Below are 17520 nucleotides of genomic sequence, written 5' to 3' on the forward strand. Positions count from 1 at the left end.
TTCTGCTGGCAGGAGAATGAGCTCACTGACAGGATGGTGCAGGGTGCATTCTGCCCAAGCTCAGGCCTGTGCAGTGTGCCTCCAGGTGTGGTTGAGGACTGGCTGCTCTGCTCTCCCAACCTGGGAGACAAACACAAGCTGTGGTCCACAGTGCAGAGGAGCTGTGGGTGGCCTTTGGAGAACATCTGGAAGAGGAAAAGGCTTCCCACTAACAGACAGAGGATTACACACAAACTGCATCGATCACTTCAAGTACAGAAAAAAGAAGGGTGGTCATCCTTGCTCAAAGGGTCCTTTGTGTTACAAAGATCATGCTCTGTATCTTTGTGCCAGTGACAATTCGATCTGGCAAAATAAGTTTTAGTTATATATAAAGTATTATGGTGATTAACAAAATTAACTACAGGATCTGGCTAATTCAAGAATATTTAATTATACTTATATATCTATAATATTTTTATGTAGGTATCTGGCTAAATCAACTCTTATTGGGTTTTGACAGCATTTTATTATTCAGGTAAAATCTATAAAAATAAAAAAAATATTGATAGAGAGCCCAGTACAATCTTTATTCCACATGACATTACCCATGCAAGGTGGATTTAGTATGCTTTAAAATACACTAGAACAAACTAAACTTACGTAATAAAAGTATGACATTTTCCCCCAAGGTATCTTAGTCACAAAGATATCTTACCTTTGTAGGAGGGTTTGGCATTGAAGCTGAAGGTTCTGGAAGCCTAAGGCATAAAAAATAAGAATCACAATCATGATTTTCACAGACAAGCAAACAGAAAGACTGGGCCAACTTGACATTTATTTAGTAAGTCCTGCCTTCTTCTGGTAGCTTCACCACCATATATCTTATTGAACAATCATATCAGTGTAAAGAATGAAATTTCTCTAAATGAATAAACCTTCATTTCACTACTTAATTCCTTGTATAGGAATTGTTTGAACTAAAAAGTAAAACTAGAACTGATTTGTTGAAATGGAATTGCTTTTCTTTAACCACCATAAATTTGCATTTTGGCATCATAGTACTTTTTTCATAAATGATCAATCTAGTATATATTTAAAAGTTAAAATGATTTTAACTGTTGACAAAAGCCACACAACATTTATCTTTCTCTCATTAAAAATAAGTTTAATTGACATATCTTTCTTCCCAAATCTTTACTGAAAACTTAAAAATTTCAGTGGAAAGAAAAGAATCTAAGAGAAAAAAAAAGGAGTACAAAGACATAAGGTCTCTAACGAAATAAACAGTGACTAAAAACTCCAGGGAGATACTAAACAGAAGGATATGGTTATCAATTTAAAGCAGGCTTTCAACACACTTTAACTAGTAATTGTTTTTTAAAGTAGGGTCTATGCAATTTACTAAAAACAGCAACTGTATCTATTAAAAAGTTACTTTACTTTCATGTGTCAGAGAATAAAGCTATTATAAGGATCAGGCAAAGCTATTAAATTATTACACACATAAAATCTTAGCAACAGTTACTAAATTCTGGAAATAACATTTTTTTTTCAGCCTAAGATAGTCTTTTTTATTATATCAAAGATCTTTACAAAGGAAGAAACACAAATCAAGTCATTCTTAAACCTTTCTTCTGCCCTCAAAGGCCAGGTTGTGTTTTTCCTCGGGTTCCAAGTGCTAGTCATAACAAAGGTTCTTAGTGAACATTTAATGACAGTGAAAATGGTACAGAACCTTTAAATGTAACTTGCAAAAATATTCTACATGCCATCTACTCTTTCCTTCCCACTTTTATTTCTATTAAAATGACCACAAAGAACCAAATTTGTTAAGTCTATCTGGAGAAAAAATTTTAACATAGTTCACCATCAGAGATCTGGAGAGAAAATTTTAACATAGTTCACCATCAGAAGTCATACCAACCAATAATTCCAGTCCTGACACAAGTTCCTACAATTGGTTTCCACTAAATGAATTCATTTCATTCAATGAATGTCCATTAAAAATCACCTTCAAACCACAGAGCCTATGATATAACTCAAGAAGAACTTATCAGAAGGAGTGACATGATAAGGTACAAAGATACCCAACTTCTGGAAAACCTAGAAGCAAAAAGATACTTCTTAATTATGACTAAAGATGAACAATACTTACTTTAAATGTTTAGCTAAGTCATCACTTAGTTCTTTAGGAATGTAATCAGATATCAGACCATGGGCATAACAAATATAATCCTCTGAAAGAAACAAAATGGAGAATGAAAGAAAAAAAATTAGTAATAATTATGGTAGTTTTAAAGTCAAATTGACCAGAGTTCAAATTCTGGCTCTATTTGGCCTTAGAAACTCACTTAAGCTCCTGGCCCGTATCCTCATTTGTAAAATGGGAATGCTAATATCTATCTGTCAGAGTAGTAGGGTGATATGATGGATGAGATAGGATATAAGATGATATCAAAGATAAGATAATACAAGCACAACACAGTAGATACCCACTAAATGATGGTTAAAACAAAAATTCAAAGTTGGTTTTTTAGTTGAAGCCCTTAAATATAAATAAAGTTGAAAAATCGGCTGTAACAATATGAAATATTCATGTCTTTTTAAAAGACTAATCGTTTCTAGGTCTGTTTGAATACAGAATAAATCTAATTATAGAACCGCAATGTATGCTCATTTAAGAGAAATAATATGTCTATTAAGTACTTGCTTTATAAGAGTCCTGAACATTATATATACTCCCAAACTAATAAAATGCCTTAAAAAATGTAAAAAAACCAAACTCAGCAGAGTGTATAATCATTAATTCCAAAGCATCTGGATCCTTAATACTAAAATGTGTATTCATTAAATCTAGTTACATAAGACAATAAAATCTGTTTTAAAGCCCTGCTCCTTAGTTCAGTACTTTATGTAGAAGACTGGGGGATAATCAAACTTAATCGTAAGGTGGGATAATCACATGGGGATATAAACTATCAAAAGCAATATCCCAAGTTTGTTGCTAGGATAGTCATTCGCTTCTTTTTTTCCTTTGTCTTTTGCCTTCAGGTTAAGATAAGAATTTGCTCCAGTGTTAGTTAGAAAGTAACTGCTTCCTGGACCACCTGATCTCAAAAACTCTTCAGTAAGAGACTTTCACTGCCAATGTGGAACTGAAAGTTATCACCCAGTTCTTCTCAAAATGTTCTCATGGTTCTGTGCTAATCATTATCCAGTGAGTCATGAATATACAAAATGATAGTAAGAATGCCAACATATCGTTTGTTTGCTGCTTCTGGTAGCATATCAAACTAAAGACCTAAAAAAGGAACTAGCGTAAAGAGTGTAAAGCTTATTTTATGGCTGGAACCCTAAATGACAATATAGCCAAACCCACACCCTTATATTTAGAGATTGGGAAAAACACTGGACTTGGAAAAGAAGACCTGGCCTACTCTCCAGGATGGGTGACCTTGAATAAGTCATCTACTTCGCTGAGATCATAGTTTTTCATTTTTAAAATGAGATCTGTCTAAATAACCTGTAACATCCCTTCTCCTACTTAAAAAAAAAAAAATCTATGGTTTTATTTATCCGTCCGTCCGTCCATCCATCCATCCGATTCAATTCCCGCTCTTCTTTTGTTAAAGCCAACCAAAAACCCCGATAGCTGGTAAACTCAGCATGGCAAGGCAGCGGTCCACCACTTGCAGAATGGCTGGAGCCAGGTATCATCTGCCTGTGCGAGGTGTTTAAGGTATATTTCTGCAAATCAAAGAGTGTCTCAACCACCATCAATCACAAACAAGCCACTGTAACCTAGTTTTTATTTTTTTAATGACTAATGTGAGATGTTTCAGAATTTTATACCCAGAACAGAGGAACACTGAACTGGAGCTTAGTCTGAATAATTTCTGTCCTTTCCTACCATTTGAGAATGTTAATTGCATTATATAGCTATTTTTATTATATATATGTATACTACACTGGAAAAAGCAAAAGAATGTACATTAATAACCTCAAAGAAGCAAACAGTGCCAAGTGAATTAATTTTTCATCTAAAATTGAAATATTGAGACCTACAGGAGGACATACACTTCTTGAGAGAAAGATGCCAACACATGCAGCTCTCTGGGCACGCTGTGCCTCACGAACAGTACAAGAAAGTTGAGTGTGAATACAAAGGTCAGACCAGCTCCATTAGTAGCTCGGCTTTAACCTTTACTAGCTTTGCAAGTTTGGCCGCAGCTGCAAGAATCTCATTGTTAAATGAGACTTACTGGGGTCAGATGAGATTATGTGTGTACACTGGCAACCTAGTAAAAGGCCTGGCACACAATACACCCTCAATAAATGAAAGCCAGCACTGTGAGGGTTGTTATTGTTAGTAAGAAATAAATATTTGCTGAATGAATGATTTAACTATCAATTAGTGACACAATCATGATTTATAGTAAAAGTATTACTTGGTTCTGATATAAAATGCACACTTGCCACAAGATCTATGAGTACACGTAGTACACTGGCAGGAATGTGAAGCTTCTGAGACAAGATTTTAAAATCATTAAGACCGGCATTTATACGTAAGCAACTTACTCCAGACAACAATCATTTGCGATGAAACAATTTACTTACCTTCCTTGTCACTGGAAACTTGGTGGCTGGAGAAAAACGCACTTGACTGTACCCGGGCACCGACATTTATGTGATTGGTTTTTAATGCTGCCATAGTCTGGTTTACCTATGAAGTAACCAAAAGGGGAATATTAGGGTATTTTGAACTATAGAAATCCACAATTTTCCAGATAGTCCTCAATCCATTTACAATCCAGGGAGAAGTATTTCTTTAGCTGACGTCAGAAGATGAGAGAGCTATACATTTGGAGAAAAGCTGAGCAGCAGCTGCAGTGTTTCGGGATGATCTCAACGCACGGACTTTCTAAGAGCGACACAATATGAGAGCACTGACTCTGGAATCAGGCCGCTTGGGTTTGCTCTGTGACCATGGGCTAGTTACGTAACCTCTCTGTGAAATAGGGACAAAAACAGTATCGCTCTCATAGGGCTGTTATGAGACTTAAATGAATTAATACATGTAAGGCCCTTAGAATAGAACCTGACACAAAGTTTATATGTAATAAATTTCGAAACAAAATAAATAATGTAAATTTCCCACTTCCTAGGAATTTAAGAAAGGAAACACAATCAATAAATATAAACTTTGCTATTCATGTCATTAGCATTTGCTAAGAGCAAAAATTAAATGCCACGATTTTGTTCAGCACTTAATATTCATACTTCACGTAGACTACAAAGGCAAATGAAAAGTGAAACATGGGGTTACTTTAAAATCTTTTCACTACTCTGTACCGTAGGTACCTGATTAATTCTACAAGGTTCATTCCCATGTTCCCAGACTCCTAATGTGCCCAGTAACATATGACACACAAACATGCTTTTCACAAGATGGAAGACAGAAGATATATGATAGAAGAGAATCTTAGAAATCAGTACTGTAACCGCTGGTATCTACTGACTTGCAAAAACTTTGTCAGCAATAGATCTGCGCTAGTGAGATTCTTAATCAATGTGACAGTACACTACATCCTTAGACCAACGGCTTTCAAAGTATTTTTTTTTTTTTTAGCCACAACCCAGAGTAAGAAATACATAGCAACCCAATACTCAAACACACATATAAATACATTTCATAGAGCCAGACTTAATACTTGCCCTTACTCTGTTAAATTTTAATACATCCTATTCTATCCTATCCCATTGTACTCCATTCCATTCCAAGAAAAACACTGGTGTGAATTACTAAATCAATTTGAAAACACTGCCCCAGACCTTCTCTGAGGTCTAATTCTTAACATTACTAAGGCACAGGGTGTGCCTGGAAGATGACCCCTCTTCAGCATCCAGACACAGAGCGGGACGCACTTCCCTAAGCCTGAATCCAGCCTGCCTCAGGCCTCTGCCGGGCTGTGTGAGCAACAGCAGCCGGACACACCTGCAGGACCAACAGGAGCATGGCACATCAGGCCTGGCTGGTATTGTCTGGCTTGTTTGACTCAGTTCTACACCAACAAAGCGCAAGGACTTTCGTTCAGCGGTGAGGATCATAGGAAAATGGGGATACAGGTCAGAGGAAAATATCAAGCTAAGTCCAGGGATACACGAGTTAGGGAGGATGAAAAGTAAAAGATTTCTTCTCATATTGGATATCTTTATAGTTTTCCTCTCTTAGTTGCAAATACAAGAGTCTTTGCATAAAGATTTACCATATTCTCTAAAGATTTTTAAAAAGGAGCACTGAATTTTTTCTGCTGTAGGCACTGGAGAAGTACTATACCTTTTTTTCCAGCCACTTTAATGTCTTCTCTTTGCTGTACTTATAATATTTCTTTTTGTCTATTTCTGGATTAAAAGAAAAAAAAAAGACTGAGCACAGTGGGTTAAACAAAAACAAAACTCATAAAGTTATATCACATACAAGATAATTTTAAAATATTTCATAGTTTATGTTCTTGAAAAACTCAATTTACAAAGCCGAGAGCATACTTGAGACATTAAAAAGAATTCCAAAACAGAATTTGGGTACCTAAGGTTTCATCCAACCATTAAATGAGTGGGAGTTTAAGAAAACATCAAGTTACACTAACAAATCTGTAGAAAACGTAATTTTTAAAACAGAAAATTAACAAGCTAAGAAAACTTCATTTTTCTGAATAATTTTCAGCTCGCCTCAATGTTTTCAATGAAAGGCTTTTTTTCCTAAAAAAAAAAAATAGAAATCCCCGAAAATACAATTGAAATTAAATGTAGATGCCTGTGAACTTCATTCTATAACAAAAACAAAAAAATAGAAACAATTTAAAAATCTTGTTAACTAATCAGTACTGTCCTGGTGGAATTAAGAGAAAAAAGAAAATGTATGTCTCTCTTTCACTGTATTACAAGATAAACATTGCAGTTTCAGGGGAATTTAGATTTATGATATGCTCACACTGGCCCTTTTATAGGGAAAAAAGTTTCACATCTTATAAATTATACTTCCTGTCCACAGTCCACCCAGCGTTATCTCGTATGTCACTGAACCATTATTTCCTCGGTAACACTTCATTCATAGGGTTTCTCGGTCTCCGTGCAATCAGCAGAGGCAGCACTTCCACCCCCGGCCTGCTGCCTCCACAGGAGTTATCCTGTGACCACTGGAAATCCCAAGGCCAGATGCGTGTCACTCTGTGGGAGCCATCCTAGAGTTATAGAGAATGGTGTTTTCTCTTTCTCTCCTCTGTAATTGTAATGGGAAGTGGAAATGGCTTATTCGGGGATCATTTTCTGCAGCCTGTTAAACTGCTTGAGTTGCACTAAATAGTTTGTGTGGGGGAGATGCTGGCAGGTCCCTGGCTCTAGCTCCTGTACATTTCCTCCCCATTTCAGCTTTGGGTTGTCAGCACTGTGGGCAACAGGAGGCAGGATGGAGTGGGGGCTGGACCTTTGCACCCCTCTCCTCAGGACATGTCACTGGAATAACAAAAAGAGAATGCTCCTGTCAGAAGTCTGAGAACTCCAAGGTGCAAGGTCTACTACCCTCCAGCCAGCACTGCCTGGGCCACCAGCCTGCTGTTAACAAAGGCCGAGGAGACTGGACTCCACTTTCCTAGAGGTGATGTCCCACTTCACGTTCATTAGAGCAGACAGCGATCACTCAATACACGCACACTGTTGAATGGATTTAGAAGTGCTGTTCATTGCCTGAGACAAATCATCTCCAAAAAAGCTCAGGGCTCAGGGCTCTCCTAAGAAATCCTACCTTGACTTGGCTACTCACTTCCCTCTTGGCTCTACCTCCAGATTCCCTGAAAGACCATTCTACAATCTGCTAGTTTCCTTCCTCTCCCTCACTCCCTGACCCTCTGCAGGCTACTCCTTTCCCTCTTTTTATTTTAATTAAAAGTTTATTGGGGTGACAATGGTTAGTAAAGTTACATAGGTTTCAAGTGTACAATTCTGTAATACATCATCTATATATTGCATTGTGTGTTCACCACCCAGAGTCAGTTCTCCTTCCATCACCATATATTTGACCCCCTTTACCCTCTTCTGCCACCCTTGCAGCTTTATTTACGGTGGCCAAGACATGGAAACAACCAAAGTGTCCTTCAATAGATGAATGGATAAAGAAGCTGTGGTATACCGTATATACACAATGGAATACTATTCTGCCATAAAAGATGAAATACTCCTTTCCCTCTTGAAAAATGCTCTTTCAGAAGCACAGACCACAGGTCCTGAGCCATACTTCCCGGGCTCTTATGCAGTGCATAATGTCACCTTGGGAAGTCCCCTATTAAATGAGCTGACCCATATAAAACCGATAGTACAACACCTGGCACATAACAAAACTTACTTAATATTAGCTAAGAACAAATTAGAACTGACAACCTGTTACTGATAATAGCTTCAGAACTGATTTACATCCAGGCCTGTGCTACGTTCCTTATACACATTTTCTCATGGAGTGTTCAGAATGAATCGCCGGTGAAAACCATTGTTTGTCCCCATCTTAAAGGGCTGGGTTTGAGAGAAGTTCGGTATGTTGTCCAAAGTCACTGAGCTAGTAAGCAGGGGCGTCGGGATTTTTTCTCAAGCTGACTGCAAAGCTCACTGTGGATCTGATGTTCAGTTCATCAAGATCAATGACCTCTTCACCGGCCTCAGTACTTCTGGCCGTTATTTGTGGGAAAAACCTCTCTGCCACGGTTCTATAAAACCTTTCTCTCGGTTTTTCTACATCTGTGATGACTTTTCCTTGGATTCTTTTCTAGCTCCACTTCCTCCTTTGAGGCCAACTGTACCTTCCTCCTGGGTGACTTTATCCTAACAAAACCAAATAAACCCAATGAGGATGCCTACTGCTCTGAGCTGAAGCTGTGTGCCTAAAGCCAAACTAACCACCTTCCTCCCAAACCACCCTGCTGAACACCCAGGCTCAAATCCCGGAGCCACTACTCATTCCCACCTTGCTCCCCACATTCCATCACTGGATTCCACGGGAGATGGGAAAGAACCAACATTATCTTGTAGGGGACAATGGGGGAGGAAAAAGCAAACAAACAAACAAAACACTATGTCAGAAATCAGGAGGCTTAGCTTCTTGTGATCAGTAACTACATTTTTTAAAAAAATCAGTTTTATTTAGTAACTGTTCTTGAGTAATACACCCTTTTTAAGTGTACAATTTGAGGAGCATGGATGACTGTATGTAACCATCACCCCAGAAAGTTCTCTTGAGCCCCTCTGTCAATTCTCCCATTCCTACCCAGACCTCACGCAACCACTGATCTGCTGTCATTATAGATTCGTTTTTACTTTATTCTGGAATCCTGAGGTGAGTACTTTCTTGTGACCATCCTCAATATAATTTCTGTGAGATTATTCCATTTTGTTGCAGCTAGCAATAGTTCCTTCCTTGGTATTATGGAGTATGTATCCTGTGTATGGATATTCCACGTGTTGTTTACCCATTCACCCACTAAAGGACATTTAGGTTGTTTCTAGTTTTTGGCTATTTTAAAAAAGTTGCTATGAAATCAAAGGGTGCTCTGAACATTCTTGCCCAAGTCTTTGCACGGCAGACGTATGTTTTCAGAAGTCTTGGGTACATATCTAGGAGCAGAATTACTGAGTCATAAGAAATTGCCAGTTATACGATTTTATGCTTCCAATAGCCAGGTAGGGGAGTTCCAGTTGTTCCACAACTAACCGTCTTTCTTGTTTTAGCCACTCTGGTGGATATTAATATTTCTTTGTGGTTTTAATTTACATTTCCCCAGTGACTAACGGTATTGAGCATTTTTTTCATGTGCCTATGGGGTGTCCATAAATCTTCTTTCCTGAAGTGTCTGTTCAAACTGTTTGCTGATTTTTTACTGTTGTGCATTACCTTATTATTGTGTTAAAAGAGTTCTTTGTGCATTTGAGATACATATATGCCACGTAAACAGTTTCTTCCAACTGTGGCTTATCTTCTTTTTTCCATAATGGTATCTTTCAAAAAATTAAAGCTATTAATTTTGATGAAATGTAATTTATAATGTTTTCTTATGGCTAGTGGTTTTTGTGTCCTAAGAAAGATTTGCCTATCCCCAAGGTCACAAAGGTTTTCTTCCAGAAGTTTAATAGTTTTCATTCTTGCATTTAAGTTAGTGATCCATTTTGAGTTAATTTTTCTGTATGACTGTGAGGTGAGGGATCAATGTTGTTCTTCGTATGGGGATCTGTTTTTCCCTGGTCATTTGTTGAAAAGACTATCCTTTCTCCCACTGGATTATCTTGAAAAAAATCAACTGACTCTTTAAAAGTGTAGGTCTACTTCTGGATTCTCTATAATTAAATCTAAAGATCAATTTGGAGAGAATGGACATTTTAATAACATTGAGTCTTCTAATTCATGAACATGGTACATCTCTATTTATTTAATTTTTCTTTAATTTCTCTCAGCAATGTTTTGTAATGTTCTGTGTACTGGTCTTGTACATTTTGTGTTACATTTATCCCTGGAACTTCATGATTTTTGTTGATATTATAAATGGTATGTTTTTATTCCTTTGTCCTTTAAATCACTGCTAATATACAGAAATACAATTGATTTTGGTATATTGACCTTGTATCCTGAGACCTTGGTTTATTAGTTCTAGTGACTTTTTTTGTAGATTCTTTTGAGCTTTTTATATACTGACCATACGGTTTTGAGTCGTTTCACTGTTTACTTTCCAATCTGTATACCTTTCATCTTTTTCTCGTCTCACTGAAACTACTAGGACTTCCACTACATGGTGAACGGAAGTGGTGAGAATGGACATCCTCATCTTATACCTAATCTTAGGAGAAAAGTGTGTTCAGTCTTTTACAATGATGTATGATGTTAGCTTGGATTTGGCATAGACGCCCTTTACTAGACTGAGGCAGTTCCCTTCTATTTGTAATTTGCTGAGACTTTATATCATGATTGAATTTTGTCAAATGCTTTTCTGCATCTATTGAGATGATCATACAGTTTTTCTTTTGTAACGTGTAAATATGGTGAATTATACTGATTGTCTAATGTTCTATCAACTTTGCATTGCTGTGATAAACCCCACTTGGTTATAACGTGTTATCCTTTTTATATATCTGATTTGCTAATATTTGCTTTAAAATTTTCAGTCTATTATCATAAGGCATAATGGCCTAGTTTTCTTTTTGTAATAATTTTGGTTTTGATATTGGGGTAATTCTGGTTTCACAAAATCATTTGGGAAATATTCCTTCTTCATATAATTTCTGAAAGAGTTTGAGAAAGTACCATTATCTTTTTGAGTATTATTTCTTCCTTAAAGTATGGCAAAATTCACAAGTGAAGCTAACTGGGCCTGGAGTTTTTTCCTAGTTAGTTTTTTAAATTATAAATTTACTTTTCATTAAACATCCCTGGACAAGATGATCACAAGAAATATCTAGCTTGAATATCCCAAAATGCTACACAACGACCAAGGGCATAAAGTACTGCTTAACTTTAAAATTTACAAATTTTTATAAGCAAGGAGATTTAAAATACTCACCAAGGCCACAGATTACCCACAGTTATGAAAAAATACCATTACATGTTTGTTCATGTCCTAAATTTAATATTTGCAAGAGTTAGGGAGTTAGATAATATGCACATATGCTGGAAAGGTTTCTTTCTCTAATGTGTCTGGTGCCTATAAAACTGGTCTCAAACATCTGGAAAGATTGGGTTTACAAAATAAAGATGGAATAAAAGTGAGTCCACAATTAAATAACATGTTCAGCAGTTGGATAATCGGTTCACAAACCTGAATTTCCCTGATGTATTGTTGAACAAACTGCCTAGAGCATATTTTCACATCTACTTTCTCAATGTTTTCCATAACTGAGAAACTCATATGGTCTCTTTTTTTTCCTGCCTCCTGGGGATAGAAACTTGGCAACTGTGGTTGGGGCATTTTAATCAGGTAAGTTTTCCTGGCTCTTCCTGTGAAAAACATTGGACAGCGCAGTGCAGCCTTTGCTTACAATATGAAACAGAGTGTTACACTCAGGATGAAGTTCATCACCCTTTAGCAGTCCTTCACCGTCATCTCTTCACTGAATGTGAGCTTCTTTGGCAAAAAACATGCTGAGCTCCAGACCTAGCAAACAGAGACACATCATTTCCTTCACTAATAAAGCAGGCAGTGCTAACTCAGGTCACCGCCATCAACATTCAGGATACAAACAACTGTGGCTGGATTTATTCGGCAGGGAGAAGGCAGGTCGGGAAGGTTTTCATAGACGTAGCAGGCTTAAGCAGATCTGTACTGTAATTGACTTTTGAGACAGCATCTGGAGTCTGATATCAAAATAGCTGGCTGGGGAATTTGAGTATTTCAGGGTTTACTCTATCTGCATAGTGCCTGTGGAGAGGATGGAAGTAAAAAACATCAGCTTTCTTCTCTATCTTTGCTCCCTGTCATGGATATAACCTGACCATTCTTTAGAAGTCTTCTTTGTTTCTTACTTAAAAATCTTAGCAATAAAATACAAAGACTGGAACGAAACACTAACTTATAAATGCACAATTCCCCAAAATCAAATAAGTAGCCGGCACCCAAAGCAATCATTAAAACAAGATAATATAGTGCCTTGAAAACTGAAAGCTCATTGCCAAGATCAGAAAATTGCCTTTTCCTTAAGTTATCGAAGTTCTTTCTGTCTCCTTTTCTGTCTCTCTATTTTTGACTCACAAAGGGAAATCATTAAGAGGTGACATACAAGATATATTTTTTTTAAGTTTCTAGTTTTACATGAGACAATCTGAAAAGTCTAACAGTATTTTGGAAGTGTTACACAGTTGTAAGAAGGAAGGGAAAGAGTTGCTGTCAGATAGACAAGGGTTCAAATCTTGATTCTACCACTTCAAATTTTATGATGTCAGTTAACATGAACTCTATGAGCCTCAGTTTCCTCATTTGTAAAAATGCAGGTTATAATAAAAATGAAAGTGAATTACTGCAAGGATTCAATAATATATGCAAAACAATAAGCATAGAGATGCTTATATATGGAAGATATTTTTGTTATCTGATTATCCCCATTCTATTTGAACCACTTGAATATATATTAATAAATGGACCATCAAACAAATGTGTATTGGTCACTTATTGTGTACCTAGTACTTAAACATCAGCAAATAATTTTAAAATTTCTAATTTGGAAGCCTCGATAGTACTAACACTTATTGAGCATTTACTATATATCCTGCACTCTCTGGGCACTGATTTACTTGTATTATTTCACTTAATTCCTGAAGTATCTCTTTGTGGTAGGTATGAGGTACTCCTAAACAGCAATACTTAAATAATGTTCATACGTTGGTCATTCAGAAATCTCAACAATATAAAGCTAAGAGAATGAAAGTTTTATGATTTAGAACAACTATTTAGAACAATTTGCAGAATACTAATTATAATGTATGAAAGAATACAGGAGATACCCTCAACTCTTGAAACTCTTCATTTTACACATAAAGAATGCTGAAAACTTTGAAAGATTTGTTCAAAACTATATAGCAAATACATTTTTTATTCTCCTTGCAGGCCATCAGGTCCTGCGATCAGATTACCAGACTGTTCCTAAAGAAATTCTTCCCCCCAAAGAGATATAAAGCAACTATAACAAAATATTAACATTTGTTGATTATTGGGGTTGGGTACAAATAATACTTACAGCTTTTTCCTGAAACTTAAAATTTTTTTCATTAAAAAAATTGTTTCACCTGCCCATGTACTTTCATTTTGAAAGCAGATATATTACCAACCTTTATATATACCAAGTTTCTAAAAACTCTAGGCCTCAAATTTTTCTTTCTTTCTTTTTTAATGACAGTAAGGCAAAACACAAAGTAATGCAGATTAAATTTCACACAGTAAAAGATGTATGCAATTCTCTAGACGTCTTGGCAGTTTTCTTCATAATCAAACTCTTCCCCTAATGAACTACAGTCTGTAAATCTTAAAATAATGGAAGGTTTAAAAACAAAGTTAAAAAAAAAAAAAGAAATAATAAGATCTTTCAGGCCTCATCCTGAAAAAGGCCTCTTCATCAAAATATACAGAAGCAATTCCACATTACTTGCTTCACCCTTTGACCCAGAACAAAAATATATAAAATATTTTTATTTATGTGAGTTCTGTATACAGAGAACATACTGAGATAGATATCTTTTCCATAAAACTCCAAAGGGAAAAGCACAGTATTTTGAAGTTTACAACTGGTTATTTAGAGCCAGTCAAACAAGGTAAGCATAGGGTATGCACTTCTAATACAGCAGAACTTCCAAGAGCTAGGCAATGTTGAGAAGTGAAAGAGATTAGAACAGGAGTTCAGACAACAATTCAATAAGAGGTCAGTGATTTGGTATTCAAGAAGGAAGAAATGAGAGAGGGGTAAGCTCTTGCTTTGAAAGAGGCTGTAAGCTAACAAATGCCAGTGCGTTAAAACTCTTTCCGAATCTGGGTTTCTGGGTTTGGGTTTAAGATAACTGTTCTTATGTAGCTATTATAAGAATTTTGGATAATGAGAGCTAATTGCATTTTCAATTTGTGTTCACTTGACACAATTAAAATGACTTGTAATTATTCCTCATTACGTTAGCTTTCAGAAATGGTTATGAACTACTCATGTGTCACCCAGAAAAAGACTGCTGTCTCCGGCCAAGCTCAGCATCAGGGAATGTCTTTAATGGACGGCTTTGATAAAACCTCGGCATCACACGCCCCTCAGATCCAAAATGAGCTCTAAGTCTGGCCAAGTGTGAATTTCGTAGACCCCTCAAATGTAAAATGCAATCAATGAGGTTCTCCCCTTTCCCACTGTAAGCTTACACTTCTTGGAATCTCAGAAGAACTTTCTTGGTCCCAGAAGAACTGCCATAGTTGAACAAACTGTCTATGACCCCAAAAAACCACAACTTATCAGCCTGTTGTTTTGGTTCCCACACCATTTCCACATTAACCCTGAAACTACTTGGATGATTTTTTGAGACCTTGATGCTAAGTTTGTATAGTGTTTCTTTAACTTGTCAAAACACATTCATACACACTGTCTCACTGCCTCCTCTAAAAATTCCAATGAATAATATCTAAAACTCATCTCTTCGTTACCCCCAGCCAGTTCCTCCCACCCACGTCCCTGTCTCCAGGATGGGCACAAACCCAAAAGTCATCCTTGACTCCTCCTACACCTGACTACCAGCCAATTACCAATGGGGGTTGGTTCTACCTCCAAATTGCTACTTCCCTCTACTTCCGGCTCCTAAGGTCAGGACCATCATGTCCTGCCTAGACCACTGCAGTAGCCTCCATGACCCTGGCCTTAGCTTCTCTGACACACTCTACACTATTGCAGTTTCCAGCTTAAAACTTTGCTGACACTCCAGTACCATAAGGTAAAGTTCACACAGATATAACGCCCGTCACCATCTGAACCCTTCCTTACTAACCTAAATCCGTCCTGGAATCCTATAGCCTAAGCACACTGAACTCCTTGGACCTTCCTGAATGTGACAAACTTTTCCATACATCCATTCCTCTGTTGTGCTGCTACTCTGAGGTATCCCTCTAGGACTCCACTCAGAGGTTATTTCCCCCCAGGAGAGCAACACAATACCCACTGATCTGTACTCCCACCCAACCCAGGCCAAGTTACAAACTTGACCTTTACATCACCAGGAAACTCAGAGATTACTTCCATTAGTCCTTCCTGTCATTGCCCTGCTTGTCATTTGCTCCTATCAGACTCCAAGCTAAGTGAGGGAAAGAATGATGTCTCATTTATAAGTATTCCCAGAGTCTAGCACCAGTGTTCAACGTGTACTTCTTAACAAATGTCCAATAAATGTCTCTTAAATCTACAAAGGTATAGGTTTTACGTAATTTTTACAAATAAGAAACGTGAAGCAGAAAGTCAGAGTCATAGACTAATTCAAAGAACTGATACTAAAGCACAAGCCTTGTGAAGCCTGGTCCCATAGGAAATAGGCCACCACATTTCATTGGTTGCAATGTCAAAAAATGAACAATTCAAAGCAGTGGAGGGCTAGTACTGACAAGTGGAAGCCAATCTGGGTGAAGTTTCCCCTACGGCCCACAGAGAATAAGCATTACATTCCGTGGGCCTTCAAGCAGCCACATCCCCAGACAGATGCCCGGCCTTTCTAGCAGCCATAGCCTGATTCCAAAGGCTGTATACTATACCCTTTTCCTCTGTCACGTGTTGAAGTAATTTCTCAAGTTCAGGAAGTTTGAGCAGTAAGATGCAATCTGGAAACACGTCATCCACCACAACTTGATCTAGAGGCTGAAACTTTCCCTGAAAAAAGACTTTAGTCAGTCAGAATGCAGGCATAGCAGTCAACAAACTCAGACATTAAAAAAAGAGGAAAAGATATGTTACCTCATTGCTGGACCTTTAAACTAAGTTCAAAGCCACTTGTTCCACCTAAAGAATCCCTAAATTGGGAAAGCCTCCAGAACTGACTCTCAGTTTCCTTTAGGAAGCTCTTGAAAGCACTGGGGTTCCAACCTCAGGGGTACAGTTATCTGATAAAACAGGGCAGCAAAATTCTAGAAAAGCACTGGAAGCTATGGAAATTTACAAGATGGTAGAAAGTGCCTAGGGCTGGTCCAACCAGTTTAATTTAAAGAATGACAAGCTGAAGGTCCCAGAGCAGGAATTCTGACCATCATCCAGGACTAAGCCCAGGCCAAGCCCAGAGCATCCAGTTCCCCTTCCTTCCTCACTTCAGGGCTTTAAACACCACGGCAAAAAGAAAAATACTAAAAGTGAACCTACTCCTGTCAGGGCTGTCTGACAATGCTTCCGAATTTAGACTATAATAAAAGAAAACATAGCTGGAAGGATAATTACAATGAAGCTGCAGACACATTAAATCAGGTTCAGCTAGATAAGTGTGCACGGCCTGGTGACCAATGGGCCAGAAGTACAGAAACAGAAACACAGAACATTCTTCTTCTCAGTTAAGACTTTGTTTTTCTTCACTTTACTAGTTAAGGAACGGAGAGAAGTCTGTCTAAATTATTAGTCCCCTGACTTGGGGATACCAGACTTTGTAAAAGGTGCATCGTTTAGCCCATCTCCCACTTCCAGCTCCCTCTTCTTTTCTGTGTTAGTGACAACTCCATTTTAAGACAGAAAAACTGTTTCTGATCAGTTTTCCTTCTGCAAAGGCAGCTTTCTTTGTTTTTCAAGGGTGAAATGTTCTCATTCATTCAGTACTACATGTGACAGCTTGTCATCTTTTCTGTTAGGTTAAAAGATGGCAAGAAATGCCTCACTTTAAATGTTTTCTTTTTCCTTCAGATAGTAAAATAACTCACAGATTTCCCAAGTCTTACTGTCTTTAGATTTCTACCTTAATCTGTATCCTTCCACAATCAATCAGTATTTTAAATATTTAACTACTTTAAAACAATATTCTGCTTCACA

At 37.4% G+C, this 17520-nt stretch overlaps 1 protein-coding gene across 3 annotated transcripts in view; it reads right to left on the reverse strand.

The window, feature by feature from the left end:
* The window catches only part of RNASEH2B (ribonuclease H2 subunit B), a 65676-nt gene that overhangs the window by 16351 nt on the left and 31805 nt on the right, over positions 1 to 17520 (reverse strand). For all 3 annotated transcript variants that reach the window (XM_033104901.1, XM_033104900.1, XM_033104899.1), the window contains exons 5-9: positions 16269 to 16383; positions 6320 to 6384; positions 4600 to 4705; positions 2138 to 2219; positions 698 to 740 (exon numbers count right to left, since the gene is read on the reverse strand). In XM_033104901.1, coding sequence (XP_032960792.1) covers positions 698 to 740; positions 2138 to 2219; positions 4600 to 4705; positions 6320 to 6384; positions 16269 to 16383 — 411 coding nt within the window. The remainder of the gene's footprint in view (positions 1 to 697; positions 741 to 2137; positions 2220 to 4599; positions 4706 to 6319; positions 6385 to 16268; positions 16384 to 17520) is intronic.

Source organism: Rhinolophus ferrumequinum, chromosome 4 (assembly GCF_004115265.2).
Source record: "Rhinolophus ferrumequinum isolate MPI-CBG mRhiFer1 chromosome 4, mRhiFer1_v1.p, whole genome shotgun sequence".
Taxonomy (NCBI): Eukaryota; Metazoa; Chordata; class Mammalia; order Chiroptera; family Rhinolophidae; genus Rhinolophus; species Rhinolophus ferrumequinum.